The 18720-nt window shown below is 43.9% G+C and overlaps 1 protein-coding gene across 2 annotated transcripts in view; it reads right to left on the bottom strand.

Moving 5' to 3' along the window:
- Window positions 1-18720, bottom strand: part of unc5da (unc-5 netrin receptor Da) — a 230302-nt gene that overhangs the window by 76324 nt on the left and 135258 nt on the right. For both annotated transcript variants that reach the window (XM_072661937.1, XM_072661938.1), the window contains exon 2: window positions 2497-2697. In XM_072661937.1, coding sequence (XP_072518038.1) covers window positions 2497-2697 — 201 coding nt within the window. The remainder of the gene's footprint in view (window positions 1-2496; window positions 2698-18720) is intronic.

Below are 18720 nucleotides of genomic sequence, written 5' to 3'. Positions count from 1 at the left end.
GGTGATCTGAATGGGGAAGGGGTCTGAGCAGAGCAACGTGGATCAGATCACAAATGGATCTCCAGCTAGTTTCTCCTTCTAGGTTAAGCGATGATTGGGGGGGTCCAACGTCCTACAAATACCAACTCAACCTTGTTTACGTGTGACTTTGGCAAGTCTGTGCAACCTTCCTCTCATTCCTGGCTCCACTAACTAGAGCGGGGGGACCAGCATCCCTTTTCGGTCTCGTCCCGCCATCCACCCCCGCCTCTCCGGCAGGCTGTATAGATCTTATTATTTATTTACGGAAATAACTGAAGTTATGTCCATAAATATCCAGGGTATTAGTAGGGGGGTCTATGGCTTTCCACAAGGTTTAGGAGTTTATTGTTTATGGGAATTTCTGACCATTCTTCCAGAAGCACATTTGTGAGGTCAGATACTGATGTTGGACGAGAAGGCCTGACTTGCAGTCGCCACTTAATTCATCCCGAAGGTGTTCTATCGGGTTGAGGTCAGGACTCTGTGCAGGCCAGTCAGACAAGTTCTTCTACACCAAACTTGCGCTTCTGTGTTGGAACAGGAAGAGGCCGTCCCCAAACTGTTCCCTCCGCAAAGTTGGGAGCATGAAATTGACCGAAATCTCGGTCAAAATTGGCGTGCTGAAGCATTAACCCCACACCATGATCCCCCCTCCACCAAACTTTACACTTGTCAGACAAGTTCCACCGTCATCCTGGCAACCGCCAAACCCAGACTCGTCTGTCGGATTGCCAGACGGAGAGGCGTGATCTCCACTGCTCTAGAGTCCAGTGGCAGCGTGCTTTGCATTGCGCTTGGCGATGTAAGGCTTGGATGCGGCTGCTCGGCCATGGAAACCCATTCCATCAAGCTCTCTAGTTTGGAGGTCTGTAGCGATCCCGATCGCTTCCACTTTGATATGATACCACTGACCATTGTATGTGGGATATTTAGTAGCGAGGAAATTTAGCGTGGAGGTCAAGATGAGCTCTGAAAGATCAAGAGCACTCTGAGTGAACTGCACATATGCCGGCAAGACAGGCAAAGCAAAGCCGTGTCTCGTCCTGTCTTGTCTAGAAATGCCAAAGATTTATGGTGGCATTTTGAGAACACGTGCGATTTGAGACGCTTCGAGACGTTCTTTGCTCTCAAAAGGTATCGTCCCCCATCATCGCAAACCCAAACATAAAGTGGAGCTTTCGCAGCGCCAACAGAGGCTGAATGGCCTGAGCTATCTGCCTGCCCGCGCAGGTGCTTCTGTTCGACACCAAACTACCAGAGTCTGAAGAAATGCATAAATGGCATGAAAAGGTGCAGCGTTTGAACTGCCGAGGCCCAGGCTGCTTTCAGCGGGAGTGATCGGAAAACAACAATCGCTGTCTGGCGCACTGAAGGCAGGGTCTGCGCCCGAGCCCGAGAGCAAAGCGATGGCATTTCTCCGGATTGCATCACCGTCCCGGCCCTTTCAGCTGCTCGCTGCGATAAAGCGCTAAAGGCGGCGAGTCGCCTCTTTCATGCCCTCAACCTCACATTTAGGCCTTGATCAGACGTAATATGATATGGCAGCGCTAGCGGAGGTGAAGCTGAACTTCTGGTGAGCTGTGAAGAGAGAGAGAGAGAGAGAGAGTGTGTGTGTGTGTGTGTGTGTGTGTGTGTGTGTGTGTGTGTATAAAAGAAAAAAATGAAAGGAATTAAAGTCGACCAACGTAACACAGACTGTGCACCACCATTCAAAAGACTGGAATCACCGTTTATATTGAATAGATGGACTTAAGTGTTATTGATCTTAATATCCAGAATTATTAGAAGCTCTGTTACTTTTTAAAAGTTCTCATTAATTGAATAACCAGAATGAAGTTCTAAAAAATGAATCTGAATTGAATGAGAAATTTTTCGATATATAATAAATCTTATAATATTAACTTTCAGAAATGTTCGTAATATGTATATCCAAAAAGATATTCTAATTCAAGTAATATTCATATTTAAAATGTCAAGTTCTAACACACAAATGTCTAGAATTAGGGTTTAATAAAAGTACTAAAAATATGAATATTCAGAATGACCTTCGTAAGGACAATTACATCCTGAATGAAGTTCTAATAATATTCATAATTCTAAATGAAGTTTTGATGCATTAATATTCAGAATGAAGTTCTAAAGCATGTATATCCTGATTTAAGTTTTTAATATTATTTAGAAATGTATATTTGTTTATTTTACTTCTTTAATTTAATAAACACATTAGTTTTTAATTTTAATAATTGTTTTTTATTTAATATTTTAATGTAATATTTCTAAATAATTCAATGTCCTTAGTGAAGTTCTAATTCTGATACCATGCAAATACAAAATGAAATAATATTTAATATCCATAATGACTAAATAACTTCTGATCACATAAATAAATTATATTTATATAAGTATATATAAGTTTTACACTGCAGTGCACTCATGTGTGGTGTAAACTGAATAAACTGAATAAATGTGTAGTACCTGTTCCCAGATCAGTGTGCTCCACTGAAGTGTGCTGGTTCTGGTGGACCCACTCTCCATTGCATTTGAAGAATATCTGCAGGGCGGGTCGGGCCCGGCACCGCAGTTTGATCGGGTTACTCTTGACGATGTAGGCATCGTCTGGCTCCTGCAGGAAGTGGGGTAGTGTCCCAGTCAGTGCTGAGAGTCCGCCCCGATTCCCTGAAACAGCAGTGGAGAAACATCTGTCAGGCTACAGAGACAAGAGTCTTAGACCCACCAACCCCATGACCTTCAGGGTTTGGACCAGTAATCCGATACTGAGAACAGAGCAGTAAAAAGTACTGAATTACATGAGATGCGTAATTACATACTTTAGGCAAAGCCTAGGCATCTTGTAGCACAGCAAATTCAGAGTAAAACTGAAGATACTGAAGAACTCCTAGTAGAATACGGAAGAACCCATAGTAGATACTGAATACTTCATAGTAGAATCTGAATAATTCATAATGGAATCTAGTCTATAGCAGATACTGAGGAATTCATAGTGGAATCTAAATAATCTATAGTGGATAGTGAGGAATTCATAGTGGATACTGAAGAATTCAAAATAGAATCTAAATAATTTATAGCGGATACTGAAGAAATCATAGCAGATACTGAAACATTCATAGCGGATACTGAAACATTCATAGCGAATACTGAAGAATTCATAGCGGATACTAAAGAATTCATAATAGAATCTAAGTAATCTATAGTGAATACTGAAGAATTTGTAATGGATACTGAGAAATTCATAGCGCATACTGAAGAATTCATAGCGGATGCTGAGAATTCATAGCTGATACTGAAGAATTCATAATAGAATCTAAATAATTCATAGCGGATACTGAAGAATTCATAGTGGAATCTAAATAATTCATAAAAGAATTAACCAGTAGTAAATATTGTAAAATAAATACCAATATAATATAAAAAATAACCAATAGTAGTATACTGAAGAATTTATAGTAGAGACTGAATAATTCATAGTTGATACTAAATACTTCATAGTAAAATCTGAATCATTCATATTAGAATCTACATAATTCATAATAGATACCGAATAATTAATAGCAGAATCTAAATAATTAATAGTAGATACTGAAGAATTCATAAAATCTAAATAATCTATACTAGATACTGAATTATTCATAGTAGAGACTGTAAAATGTCAGTTTTTGTACAGTTACGCAAACTCAAGTTTAGGCACCAAACACGCCTTGGCTCAACAAACTTTGAGGCCAGGAGGAAAAGTTGGTGGAAACTTTGGCCAAATCACCACTTCAGCGCCACTTCGATAGTAAGCCAGAACCCTGTTCCATCGGAAAGCTCTTATGATGGCGTATGAATGATATTTCTCTATCCCAGCTTGAACCAACCTAATCACAAGGACGAGAGTGATGACCACAGCTCAGTGAGCAAAGCCTCTGACTGACACCGGTCCCAGTAATCACACGCACAACCAGCCTCTCTGACAGCGGACTGGCCGGTTTGATTAACTGAGCTGTCAGTCAGCGGCCTGCTTAACGGACCTGTCAATCAGCCTAGAATTGTGTTCAGATTCCTAGATGTACTTTCGGCAAGTGAAACGACAAACATGCAGGATTGCTCCAAAAAAACCCACCACCACCAAGAAACCTTGACCAGCGCGCTAAGACGGGTTTTAGGAAGTGCAAGCCAATAGTTCCCAATTAGCCATGATGCAATTTGCATAATTTTAATTGGGTTCTGCTAGCCTTCGCTTCTTATTAGCCCTGTTGTCATGGAAATTTGGTCACCTTCAAACTGGCAAATATTTACAGGCACACTTTCAGCACCACGGACAGCGGGCAAGCTGCTCGGCACTGGGTTCAGCACCACGGACAGCTCGTTTGATTCCATGAGTATAGTGCAGGCCTACCTGCACTTATATGACCTTCATGGAAGAGCTTTGACCTTTTGCCCTCACCCCGACCTCTCAGCATCATGTTTTTCAAAGGGACATCTAAGCAAGCCTGAATGGTTTGACACAATTTTGTAGCTGTAGAGAAGCAGGTGCAGCATTTCATGTAAAGAGCACCATTCCAACTGTTAAGCATGGGGGAGGATGGATCAGGGTTTGGGTTTGTGCTGCAGCCAGTGGCACAGGGAGCGTTTCACTGGTAGAGGGATGAACGGCTGAAGGTTTGCCCATGGCCCTCACATTACTTTGACCTGATCTCTGGGCAGTTCTGCAAGATCAACGATATGAAGATGCTTGATGAGATTCCAAACTTTTGAACAGCAGTCTAAGTGTGCAGGCCTGAGAGTGGCTCGGTGACGTCCCGCCCACACTGCCGCCTTCGCCTGGCGTTCTCTTGGGGGGGGGATCTTTCCGGATCTTTCTGAAGACGGATGATCCTGCTGCGCTCGCTGGAGATGGAAGCTTCTCAATTAGGCGCCAAAGATAGTTCAACTCTCCGCAGATGTGTCGCAAGCGTCGAAGCTATACGCCAGCAACAGCGGCTGCGCCTTGATGTAGCGCGTGAAATCCCTGGCGTTTTGACTGCTGCTGTAATGTCATTTCACACTGTGGCTATTTACAGTGAGATTTAGGGGCTATAAGTGTTGCTCGGGTAGGAGATCTAAATGTGAGTGACAGCCTCTGTAATATCTACCGACTCCATAATAAGAGTGCTCTTCGGGAATTTTACTGTGTTCCTCTGTGTTTAGCTCTCTGTAGGGAACAAATCTCCCCAGTCTGATGAGAACATGAACATTTTATGGCTGTGGGAACGGTTGGCCTCTCTCCACAGAGAAAAGTGCTTTTACTCCCAAATGGCAGCTTTTATTAGAAAATAGTAAAAGAGACCGAACCTGATCCTCAAACTCAGCAAAAATCTCTCGCACGTTTATTTTTACTAGTTTCTATCCACACATTAGGAAATCATTTCTGAATAGATGACGAACAATTAATAGCAAGTTAAAAAAAACCTGAAATAATCCACATTAGAAATGGATTCATTCGTAGTGAATACTGAATAATTATACCGGCACTTGATTCATAGTAGATACGGACTAATTCAGAGTTGAACCTGAATAGTTTAGGGTAGATACTGAATAAATCATATTAATAATTGAGTAATTAATAGTAGAACCTGAATAATTCATAGTGGATACTGAATAATCTATAGTAGATACTAACTAGTCTACAGTAGATACAAAATCATTCATATTAATTGCTGGGCAATTAATAGTGGATACTGTATCCTTTATAGTAGACACTTGAATAATTCATAGTGGATACTAACTAGTCTACAGTAGATACTAAATAATTCACATCAATTGCTAAAGTAATTCACAGTGGATAATGTATAATGTATAGTAGACACTGAATAATTCATAGTGGATACTGAATAATCCATGGGAAGACTGGAATAATTAATAGTGGACACTGAATAATTCATAGTGGATACTAACTACTCTACATTAGATACTAAATAATTCATATTAATTGCTGGGTAATTAATAGTGGATACTGTATCATTTATAGTAGACACTGAATAATTCATAGTGGATACTGAATAAGTAAATAACTGGCATTTTATTCATAGTGGATACTGAATGATTCATAGTGGATACTGAATAAGTAAATAACTGTCACTATTTATAGTGGATACTGAATGATTCATAGTGGATACTGAATAATTCATAGTGGATAGTAACTACTCTACATTAGATGCTCAATAATTCCTATTAATTGCTGGGTAATTAATAGTGGATACTGTATCATTTATAGTAGACACTGAATAATTCATAGTGGATACTAAATAAGTAAATAAGTGCCATTTTATTCATAATGGATACTGACTGATTTGTAGTGGATGCTGAATGATTCATAGTGGATACTGACTGATTCATAGTGGATATTGGAATAAGTAAATAACTGTCACTTTATTCATAGTGGATACTGAATAGTCTATAGTAGATACTAAATAATTCATATCAATTGCTAAAGTAATTCACAGTGGAATTCACTGAATAATTCATAGTGGATACTGAATAATCCATAGTGGATAATGAATAATTCATATTTATTGTTGAATAATTCATAGTGGATACTAAATAATTCATAATGGATACTAAATGTTCTACAGTAGATACTAAATAATTAATATGATTTGCTAAATAATTCATAGTGGATACTGTTTCATTTATAGTACACACTGCATGATTCCGTATCCACTATAAATTAGTCAGAGTAGAACTTGAATAGTTTACAGCAGACACTGAATAATTCATAGTGGATACAAAATAATTCATTTTCATTAACTAATTTATAGCGGATACTGTATAGTTTATAGTAGACACTGAATAATGCGTAGTAGTTACTGAATACTTCACAATGGATACGGAGTAAGACGTCTTAAAAACGAGTAACTGAATAATGACCTCAGTGATGCACTGATGGAAAGTTATCCAGAAGCTCGGTTTTCGGTACAATCTATAACTCCGCTCTAAACAACAGCAGCAAAATTAGAGTCAGTATGTAAACACAGCTCTGTTCACTCAGTTCCTCTCCGTGACGCCTGACTAGAACAGAAGCTGAACTGGGCAGATGCTGAAGTGCTGGGTGAACTTTCATATTTGCTTGAAATAGTCAAACGCTGATTCTCAGAACGAGGCTCTATTCACATAGGAGGACCTGAGGTTTTGATGGGATGTAGTGTGACACATCCATGCATCGGCCAATAGGAGAAGGCGTGGGGCGGGGCTTTAGTCACCGAGATTTTTAACGAAAACAAAGGAGAAAGTAATCAGTGCACTGTAACAACACAGCCGGACAGAGACTGATTAAACTCCCTGCCCTCCATGAGGAGATCAGTTACCGTGTGTGTGTGTGTATTTGTGCAAGGGCTGCTATATCAGCAATTACCACATGCTTTCATGTGTGCAGAGCGTCATTCTTCCTACAGATATCGACTATACTTTTGTGCATCCCTGTAATCAGACTAAACAAAGGTGTGTGTGTGTGTGTGTGTGTGTGTGTGTGTGATTATATGCTTGCTTTGAAAGACACACACACAAATACCATGTAGTCTAACACAGATAAGAATGAATTTGTGTTTCTAATAAAGTGGCCAGTGAGTGGAAGCACAAGGGAGATGATGTTTCCAATAAAGTGGCCAGTGAGTGGAAGCGCAAGGAAGGTGTTTCCAATAAAGTGGCCAGTGAGTGGAAGCGCAAGGAAGGTGTTTCCAATAAAGTGGCCAGTAAGTGGAGGCGCAAGGGAGCTGTTTCCAATAAAGTGGTCAGTGAGTAAAGGCACAAGGAAGGTGTTTCCCATAAAGTGGCCAGAGAGTGGAAGCGCAAGGAAGGTGTTTCCAATAAAGTGGCCAGTGAGTAAAGGCACAAGGAAGGTGTTTCCAATAAAGTGGATAGTGAGTGGAAGCGCAAGGAAGGTGTTTCCAACAAAGTGGCCGGGGAGTAAATCTGCAAGGAAGGTGTTTCCAATAAAGTGGCCAGTGAGTGGAAGCGCAAGGAAGCTGTTTCCAATAAAGTGGCCGGTGAGTGAAAGCACAAGGGTGGTGTTTCCAATAAAGTGGCCGGTGAGTGGAAGCACAAGGGTGGTGTTTCTAATAAAGTGGCCGGGGAGTGGAAGTGGCCGGTAACCTTGGAGGTCAGTGTGACTGTGTAATGGGTCTTCTCTCTCTCTCCTCGCAGTGATCTGCTCTTAATAAGAAGAACTTGTAACAGATGATCCGCCGACTCGCTGTGGTGACCCCCAGCATGACACGACAGAAAATCCAACATGGCCGACCGCAGCTGCTCAATCGCTTGCTGTCAGGACGGTGGCGGTTGCCGCGGTGATGATGTACGAGCGGTGGTCCGCCCGGGCAATAACGGCCGGCGCTAGCAACATCTCACAGCCCACGAGCCAAACAAGATGTCACTGCCACCGGCGCTGAGGGATGGCCTTATCCCTCGCATTCATCTGCCCTGGCATGAGCGCCTCACACACCGCACACACACACACACAAATAAATAATACACTCAAACAAATTTACTAAACTTGGAGGGGTGTGGCTTATGATGTGGAGACACCCATGCTCTAACGGCTGTTATGATAAGTTCAATCTCCTGGATTTAAGGTTCCAGGAAGGGCCTGGATCTACTCTGGTGGTCTCCATCCCTTTTTCCAGGAGGGAAGCACAACCTTCTTTCAGGTTTCAACTCCAACCCAAATCTACTAAACCTCAATTGAAGCAATCAAGGACTTCTGAAGGTGTTAATTAGTTGGATCAGGTGGGGGCGACCAGGGTTGGATGGAGATGGTGTGTACTTCAGTTCACGCCAACCTTCCTCCTGAAAAGATCTACTGTACCTTCCTGCAGGTTCAGCTCTAACAAGCCCCCATTCAGCTGGTGTAGAACTATAAGTCGGGATCCAAAGTTTGAGAGAAGATAGCTCTCCAGGAGCAGGGTTGGAGCCCACTGACCTACTCCATCGAGTCAGTTACTTCTAGTTGTAGGATTTATAGATTTTGATTGGACATAATACAGTTTGGGCACGGCAATGCACTGTACTGTTAAGTGGAGATGGATCTACCCCAGTGGTCTCTGACCCTCCTCCTGGAGAGCTACTGTACCTTCCTGCAGGATTGAGGTCCAACATCTAACAAGCCCCCACTCGGTCAGTGTAGAAGGTCTTTAGGAATGTGGAATTAATTGGTTGGGTTAGGTTGGAATGGCTCTCCAGGAGCAGGGTTGGAGCCCACTGATCTACTCCATTGTGGCAGTTACTTCTAGTTGCAGGATTTATAGATTTTGATTGGACAGAATCTTTGCTTGAGGTCATCAGTAGACCAGTTTCCATCTTTCAAACCCTAAATATTACAGTTAGATGGAAGTGGTCTCTATTTGGGGAAACTGCATGTTTGAGGTCCAACCCAGATCTAACAAGCTCCCATTTAGCCAGTGTAGGGCTCCTGAAGGAATTTGGATTTAATTGGTTGGATCGGTTGGGATCCAGAGTTTGAGAGAAGATAGCTCTCCAGGAGCAGGATTCTATTTGTAGGATTTATGGATGTTGATTGGACAGAATATTTGCCTGGGGTCATCTGTAGACCAGTCTCGATCACAAGTCTAATATTACAGTTAAGTAGAGGGGGATCTACTTCGGAGGTATCCAACTAAACTCCGAAACTATCAAGCCCCCATTCAGCTGGTGTAGAACTTGGAATTAAGTGGTTGGGCCAAGTAGGTCGGGATCCAAAGTTTGAGAGAAGATAGCTCTTCAGGGGCAGGGTTGGAGCCCACTGATCTACTCCATTGAGTCAGTTACTTCTAGTTGTATGATTTATAGATTTTGATTGGACAGAATCTTAGCTTGAAGTCCTCTGTAGACCAGTCTCCATCTCTCAAACCCTAAATATCACAGTTAAGTGGTGGTGGATCTTCTTCTGAGGTCTCCAACCCTTCTACTGAAAAGCCACTGTACCTTCCTGCAGGATTGCAGAAGTCCGACCCACATCTAACAAGCCCCCATTCAGCTGGTGTAGAACTTCGTAAGAAACTTGGAATTCATTAATTGGATTAAGTAGGTTGGGATCCAAAGTTTGAGAGAAGATGGCCCTTCAGGAGCAGGGTTGGAGTTCCACTGATCTACTCCGTCGTGGCAGTTACTTCCAGTTGTAGGATTTATAGACTTGGTGTGGTCCAGGAGTTCCACAGCAACCTCAAAATCCAGACAATGGTCAAGATTAAGCTGGTCCAATATGCACCACATTTGGTATGGTCATTGATTTCACCATACCCCACAAAGATCCCTTGGGTTTATCTGACTCCGCCCAACAGGAAGTCGGGCAAACGCCCGTCTTCTGGACTCTACAGCGCCACCTACGCTTTCAATGCACATTTGACACCTTGAACAGGCTGCCTTTTGCTGGGAGTTCTGCAGTGGAGGTGCTATAGCACCAACCACCCCCCCCCCCCCCCCTCTATTCCCATAGCACACCAAACTGACACAGATACACCAACACACAACACACACCAATTTCATACTAATGCCAATTATCCGTCATTATCGCAGAGCGGAGAAGATGGATGGATGTATATCCGCGGCAGCCGTGATTACACAGCTCATAACCAGCATTAGAAAACATTAGCTTTTGATGCACGGGAGCGTCGATATTTGGGAAAACGCTGCGGAACTCGCTCCGAACATCCATTACTAGATCAAAGAATCTAATACATCAACAGACGACACGGAGGCAGAGTGTGTATGGAAGAGAAAAGGAGAGAGAGGCTGAAAGATGTATGAAAAAAAAACAACCCGAAGGGATTTATTTAGTCTTAATCAGAGTGTGAAAGCTAAACAATGGATTAATACGAAATAACATCATTAAAAGCGTAAATATGATTGAGCACGTCTCCGGATTAGCGCCGCACGCCAGGAAATGAAGTCGTCGCCTAATTCCTCACAACAATAGCGCCCTGTCAGCATCTTGGAGACGTGCTGTGTTTGCTGACTTTCAAAGCAGGGGATGAAGGAGTATGTGTATGTGTGTGTGTTCGTGAGTACATGCCTGTATATGTACTCTGGTAGACCAAGACATCTTTCTGAAAGAGAACTGCTGGTGGGATTTGCTAGAAAGGCCAATTAAAACCCTTGATTTGGCTGCAAAAGACCTTCAGACTAAGCAGACTCCGCAGTGGTGGTGCACTGTTCTACTGTGCAGCGACACCTGCACCTAATATGCCCTCCATGGAGTCCGAGGCATCAGAAGAAAACCTTTCCTGTGCCCACCCCATTACCATAGGATCATCTAAGGAACATCTAGTCGAGCCTGAACTTTTTGGCTGCATTAAGCAAAGGGTTTTAAAACAGAATTTCATGACAAGAACACCCTTCCAACTGTTAAACATGAGGGTGGGTGGGTTTGTGTTGCAGCCAGCGGCACAGGGAACATTTATTTTTGAATGGATTCAGATCAATACTCGCCAATTCTGGAAGCAAAAAAACACCCACACATCATCTGTGGAAAAAAAAACTTCTTCTAGGAGCTTCTACAGCAGGAAAATTCTTCATGCTCCTAAACACACCTCAACATCCTCCTCTAAAATCATCAAAAATCGATGGATGGACTTTCAACTAGCAGAGCAGCAAGACGGCCGAAGAATCTCATAGAACTAGAAGAACCATTTGCAGGAATAATGGATGAAAATCCGCCAAAACAAGAACCTGAAAGATTATACAAGGCTACGTTCATGCAGCAGGTAAAAATGGCCCAAAATCCTGATTTTGAAAAGTTTTGATTCGGGCCAACTTCCGGATCAGGTACTAAAATCTGATGCACAGCAATGCGACTCCGTCTGAACAGCCAGATTGGAACTCTTACAACTTTTACGTCAATCCGACTCTATATTCCTCGTGAATGTGTGGTTTAGGAGAAGGGAAAATGGAGGATAGGTAGCAGGGAGGGACGTTTTCAGTGGCGGGACAGCGATGTAACAGACCTCCCAGATAAATATTTGGGGTGAAGTCTCTGTTCAGACTAGATTAGAAGGTGCATTTCGCAACTGCTCCGTGTTTGAAGATGCTTCCAAAGAAATGACAGAACGCGGCCACAGGAGGGCGCTGCTGCAGTCGCGAAAGAAAATACAAAGCCTAAAAACAAAGTAAAAAAAAACAGAAAACGACACAAACTGAAGAAGAGGGCATGGCCGAATAATATAGTCTTTTTACAGCAAGCTGAAAAAAAAACGCATTGGCAGTGATAAGCCCAGCTGCACTCTCTGCGTCCCCGTCTCCTCCCTGTTTAACTATATATATATATATATATATATATATATATATATATATATATATATGTATGTGTGTAAATCTGCATGAATGCGTATTTATGTGGGTGTGTGTGAGAGTGTGTGTGTACACCACTGCGGCCTGCAGAGCTTCTTCTAAAATGGAAACAGCTGCTGGTACATAAATTAACAGGGCGGATCTGTAATTACAGCTTTGTGTTCTGATATTCAAATGTGGAGACGCAACGCAATCGTTAGATAATTACCACAAACAAACCATTTATAAGCAGCGCCGGCACTCGGCCGCCTTTACATCCCCTCTTAGTCTGCTGCAGCAGGATACACACTGCCATCTCGCTGCTCGTTCAGCGCTGGAATGGGTCATTCATCAAAACGCAATGGGCTCCTCTAATGCAGTGCCGCTTTTCCAAACCTAATAATGCGGTCGCAAAGAAGTCTGGGTTTGTCAAAAACGCATGAGCATCACTCTGATTCGTTGATTGAGGGTGGTGATACAGCTGCGCTGGTTGTGCTTTATTGATTCTAATAACGCGGGTCGTACTGTATAAAGACCTTAAACCCCCGGTAAGGTCTTATTCTAGAGCTTTATTTCAGAAGATCGAAATAAGCTCCCCAGACAGCAAATGAGTCATCTTGCGTGTTTAAGGTGGTAGTGACTTCAGGCTCCTGCAGATGGCGCTGCACGAGGATGCTGGGGCTATAAATACCTACGGGGTGTGCGACTCAGGCTTTGAGAAGAGTGCAGGGCAGTGTCTGTCTCAATGGAGGCGTGGAAAATGGGCTTATGGTAGTGATTGCATGTGGGGAGGCAAAGACCATGATGTGAAGGAAGTAGCTGAAACTGCAGATGTGTGGAAGCTTACGGTCATACAGGTCTACCAGCAGTGGCAGAACTCCCAGTGTACAGGGTAATCTAATCAGATTTTTGGCCGAAATATAAAACCCATGGCCAGAGATTTCCAACAAGTTTTACGGCTTATGGCTGAAAATTGCTTTGCTTCCAGGCAAGAGGCCTTTGCTAATGTCCGTAGACCTGCAGATTTAGCTACTTTCCTCACATTCTGACCTTTGGCACGCCACAAGCTAGCACCAGTAACATCCACAGTCCAGTGCCAATCAGAGGAGAATGGGTCACCTACTTAGCCTATGCTCATCTCAAGGTTTCTTCTTACTTAATAGGTAAGAGTTCTTCTTTGCCTCTGTCGCGCTCATCTTGCTCGTTAGGGGTTGGATTCCCATTTTTTCGCTAGCGACGTAGCATTGTAAATCAGTTGCACAGTTTACCTAACCACCGTCTGACCTGTTGAACTCAACACTACGACTGCAACCCTCCAAATTGCTGATCACATCGCTTTAAAACTCCTTCAAGCCCCATCATCCAATACATGAACAGATAGGACAAGCTGTAAAGCATTGTGGAGGTAGTGCAATGGCAGAGGCCTGTGTGGCTGCCATTGAAACAGGTTTATTCCATTAATTTGAGAGAATGTCGTGATGAGGAATTCTGAAATGTAATTAGTAAAATATCTTCTCAAATCCAGGCAAATGCTTTGAAACTCATTGGACGGCACTCAGTGCCGATTGACCTTCACTGAAGCATTGGGAAAGGAGTGAAAAAAGGAGTAGCAATCAGTTAGCTTATCCAACTGGGCATTGGACAACCTCCGTAAAACACGGGTACATAAGAAAACGGTTGCAATTCCAACCATGTACATGTACCTATTTCTGGCAACCTGAACCCAGGCCTGTGATTTCAGGTGCTTCTCAAGACCAAGAAGTCGGTTCTAATATCTCTTTAGGCTCTTCAGGTTCAAAAATTGATGCTCTTTTTGCACTTTCACACACTTCCATTCGTAGACGGCGTTCTCTTTCCACACACCGAACCCGAGCGAAGGAGTTACTCGACCGGCTGGATCTCAAAATGTAAAGAGCGAATCCTCCGGCTCCGGATAATGACTTCCACACGGCCGTGAAATGTTCATATGAACAAATCCACTGTATTTCATTAAAATCCAGTCAGGACCAGTTCGAGAACACCTCCACCTAACTTGCGTTCTGATTCAGTGCCATATCCTGTATATTGAAGTAGTCTAGCTGTTTTTTTGGGAGGAGGAACATGCCTGAAGCCACTCCTCCCTACTCTTAACGTCCTACAGAATCCATCTCAGCCTTGTCCACATGTCTAGGACAATGCTACGCAAGCTCTCAGCACTGCCCCTACTTCTGCCTGACGTTTTTGCCACTTCCCGGGTTCACTCCCTTGTTTCCTTTCTTCTCCTGCAACTGCATCTGGTCTCTTGAGCCTCCTGCTTGGCTGAGCCACCACCCGTAGTAAACAGGCCATCGAACTTCAACTGGCACCATCAGCCACCTCCAGATTATTCGTCTGAATCAGTCACAGCCATCTTCACCCTACGGCCACTAGCTATTTTCGCTAGCAACATAGAATTGTAAATCAGTAGCCTTTTTAATAGAAACACCCCACTCTGTGCTTCCTCTTACTGGCCACTTTATCGGAAACACCCCACCTTGAGCGTCCACTCACTGGCCGGCCACTTTATTGGAAACACCCTAAATGTGCTTCTACTGGCCACTTTATTGGAAACACCCTACCTTGTGCTTCTACTGGCCAGCACCTTGCACGTCCACTCAATGGCCGGCCATTATATTGGAAACACCCCACCTTGTGCTTCCCCTCTCTGGCCGGCCAGTTTATCGGAAACACCCCACTTTGATTTGTTAGCTAATGTTATATGGCTAGCATGCTAATCCAGGAATACCACAAGCTACGATGTGCCAAAGCTGGAAAATGATTGACATGAACCAAAATGTGGATGTATTTCTAGATAAAGGTCCGAGACATCACACAGCTGAGACTGCCGATGAGCGAGCTCATGTTATACGGCAAGCTTGCTAATCTACTAATGCTAACAACAGCGCTGTGCCAAAAAGCCTAAAGACTAAAAGTGTAAATTCAGGGTAAACTGCACACATAGACATAAAAACTGATTGATAGATAATATTCATTAAGCTGCTGTTGTGTGATTATTTTTTGGGGGGGGGGTGTAGCTACACTCCCTCACTGATTCTAACAGGACGTCCCTTATACTGGTTGAGAAGCTTCTTTAGCAGCGTTTTAAAAGACCTCACTGTGAGCTGTTATGGATGTCAATGCAATATTAACTGTATTTGGCCTCAGCCTGACATTCACTTTCTTTCGGTCTCAGGCTCTCGCGCACAGGCTCTCTCTCTCTCTCTCGCACTCTCTCTTATCCTCTCTCACTCGGCCTGCTCCTCACCTGTACTGGAAGCCAAAGGAAACATGAGCAATGCCTGACAAACTCCTCATACTCTCTCTCTCTCTCTCTCTCTCTCTGAGTACTTTTTTATGTCAGTGTAAAGGTTGTCGTTCCATCCAGAGTGTGTTCTGCAGTAGAAGTAGAAGCTGTACTCTCTCTCTCTCTCTCTCTCTCTCTCTCTCTCTCTCTCTCTCTCTCTCTCTCTCACTCACTCACTCACACACACACACACACACACACACACACACACACACTTTCACCTCCTTCTCAACTTCTTTGCTGACAGCCTGCTATCCTTTGCTCCAAAACAACAATCTGCCTCTCTCTCTCGCGCACTCTCTCTCGCTCTTCCTCTCTCTATCTCTCTCTCCCTACAGCAAAATTGGGATATTTGGGTGTCAGGCTGACAAAACCTCTCTGCCATGATGAAACAGTTCTTCTGTATGTTTTTTTTTCTTTCTTTTTTTTGCTAGCATTAGCATTTCTCAAAGGGTTGGATTGGGGGGGGGGAGGGGGATAAAGCTGATAAATAGATAAACAAATAATTTGCATATGGCCTCAGCACTCTGCCTGACAGCGAGGTTGGGGGGGGGGGGGGGTGGAGAACTCCACCAGAGTTTATTATTGACACACACACCTTTTCTAAAAGAGTTCTGCTAGCAGGGAATCTCAATTCATACTGAGCTACAAAGCACACACACTTTCCCAATACAGTACGGACACTTTATCGGAAACACCTCGCTCCCCCACTCATTAGCCACTTTATCAGAAACAGCCCACTTTGTGCTTCCTCTTACTGGCCACTTTATCGGAAACACCCCGCCTTGAGCATATACTCAATGGCCGGCCACTATATTGGAAACACCCTAAATGTGCTTCTACTGGCCACTTTATTGGAAACATCCTACCTTGTGCTTCTACTGGCCACTTTATTGGAAACACCATATCTTGAGCGTCCACTCAATGGATGGCCACTTTATTGAAAATACTCAACCCTTAAAGTTCCACTCACTGGCCACTATATTGGAAACACCCTAAATGTGCTTCTACTGGCCACTCTATTGGAAACACCGTACCCTGTGCTTCTACTGGCCAATTTATTGGAAACACCTCACCTTGTGCTTCTACTGGCCACTTTATTGGAAACACCCCACCTAGAGCACCCACTCACTGGCCGCTTTATCTGAAACACCCTACCCTGTGCTTCTACTGGCCACTTTATTGGAAACGCTCTACCTTGTGCTTTCCCTCACTGGCCGGCCACTTTATCAGAAACACTTCTACTTTGTGCCTCCTTCTTCACTGGCTGGCCACTTCATCAGAAACACTCCTTTCTTGTGCTTCCCCTGACTGGCCACTTTATTAGCTACCATGAACTTCTGCCACTCTGCTGGAAAGGCTTTCCACTAGATGTCGAAACATTGCTGTGATGAGGATTTGATTGCATTCTGCCCTACGAGAACATCAGTGATGTTGACACTACCACTCATCCCTAAAGTACCGGAATGGACCTCCATGTCCATCACTGACGAGAATGCAGCGCCGCTGCTCCACAGCCCAATGCTGGGGGGCTTTATTTACCCCTCCAGGCTCACGCTCAGCTTTGGGCACAGTGACCTTGGGTCTTGTGTCTCGTCCTATTGGTTAAGTGCTTCACTGTGGAGCTTATGGGTGCACCTAACAGCAGCTGAACTCACTGATCAGAATCAGAAGGGGTGTCTAGATACTTTTGGACATGGAAAGCAGATCTATGGAAAGGCTTTGGGAGCTGTCTGTGGTGCTGAATCAGTGTATGGCACATGCCACCATCATGTCCCCACGGATAGGAGGACTTGATGTCATGTCCGTGGGACGTGATGGTGGTACGTGCTATGGCTCTCGGCCTCTGTCAGTGATGAGGAGGTTATTAATACGGCGTGTGAGAGCTTCATCTGCCCGGCCTCCTTCAATATCCTCTGTTCTTCATTACCAGCAGGCTTATCTCTCATTAGATAGAGCGCACCCGTAATTGAAGCCTTTAACGGGGGAAGGAACGGCGCCGCTCTATCACTGCTGTCCTTTCTCCATATCTCGCCCTCACTCTCGTGCGCTCTCTCTCTCTCTCTCTCTCTCTGCCTCGGCCATCCGCCTGACAGCTCACTCACAGCCGCGAACAGGCTATAACTCTCACCTCCTTCTCCTCGCTTATCTTTCTATTTTGCATGACAGGTTTCTTCTGTAGAGGTTCTGAGCACAATACGCTGGGGCTGTGGATTTTTGCCGCCTTATTTGCGATATTGTCACCGTTCCAACTCCAGATTGTTCGGCCTGATCGAACGGGTCCGAGTCTGAGCCAGACAGAGTCCGGCTTGTGCTCATCAGACATATGGTTTTTACATAGCAGGGCATTATCTGCATTTTCTCCTATAGATATTAATGGGGGCTCAGTGTCTCAATGATGCAGATACACTAGTAACGCCCAACCAACCACATGGGGTACCGCTTAGCAACACCCAAGCAACCACCTAAGACACTATAGCAGCCACTTAGCAACCATACATCTTAGCAACCACCTGAAGTATCCTAGCAACCACCATGAAACACCTTAGCAAGGCCATAGCACCCGCTTAGCCATACCTTAGCAACCAGCTCGAGCACCGTAGCACCCATCTGAAATACCATAGCATCCAGCTGAAGAAACACTGCGACCACCTTAGCAATGCTTAGGAACGCCATAGCATCAGTTTGAAACACAGTAGCACCACCATATCAACCACCCAGATCACCTTAGCGACATCACTGCATCTGCATAGCAGCACCTTAGCATAACCACCAAATCAACCACCTGAAACACCTGAACAGCTGATGTACCATAGAAATCACCCTAGCAACCACCAAGGAACACCTAAGCAATATCATTGCATCCACTTAGCAACACTTTAGTAACCATCTGCAATACCAAAGCAACCACCTGGAACACTTTAGAAACCACTTGAAATGCCATAGCAGGTGCAATAGAACCCACCTGCAACACCGTGGCAACACCATGATGCCCACTAAGCAACTCACAAGGAATACCGTAGCAAGCACCAAAGCAATGACCAGAAACACCTTAGTCACACCATAGGAGCCTCCTGGGACAC

Source organism: Salminus brasiliensis, chromosome 18 (assembly GCF_030463535.1).
Source record: "Salminus brasiliensis chromosome 18, fSalBra1.hap2, whole genome shotgun sequence".
In the NCBI taxonomy this organism is placed as follows: Eukaryota; Metazoa; Chordata; class Actinopteri; order Characiformes; family Bryconidae; genus Salminus; species Salminus brasiliensis.
Note: the sequence above shows the minus strand (reverse complement) of the source record. Positions and strands in the feature narration are given on the sequence as shown.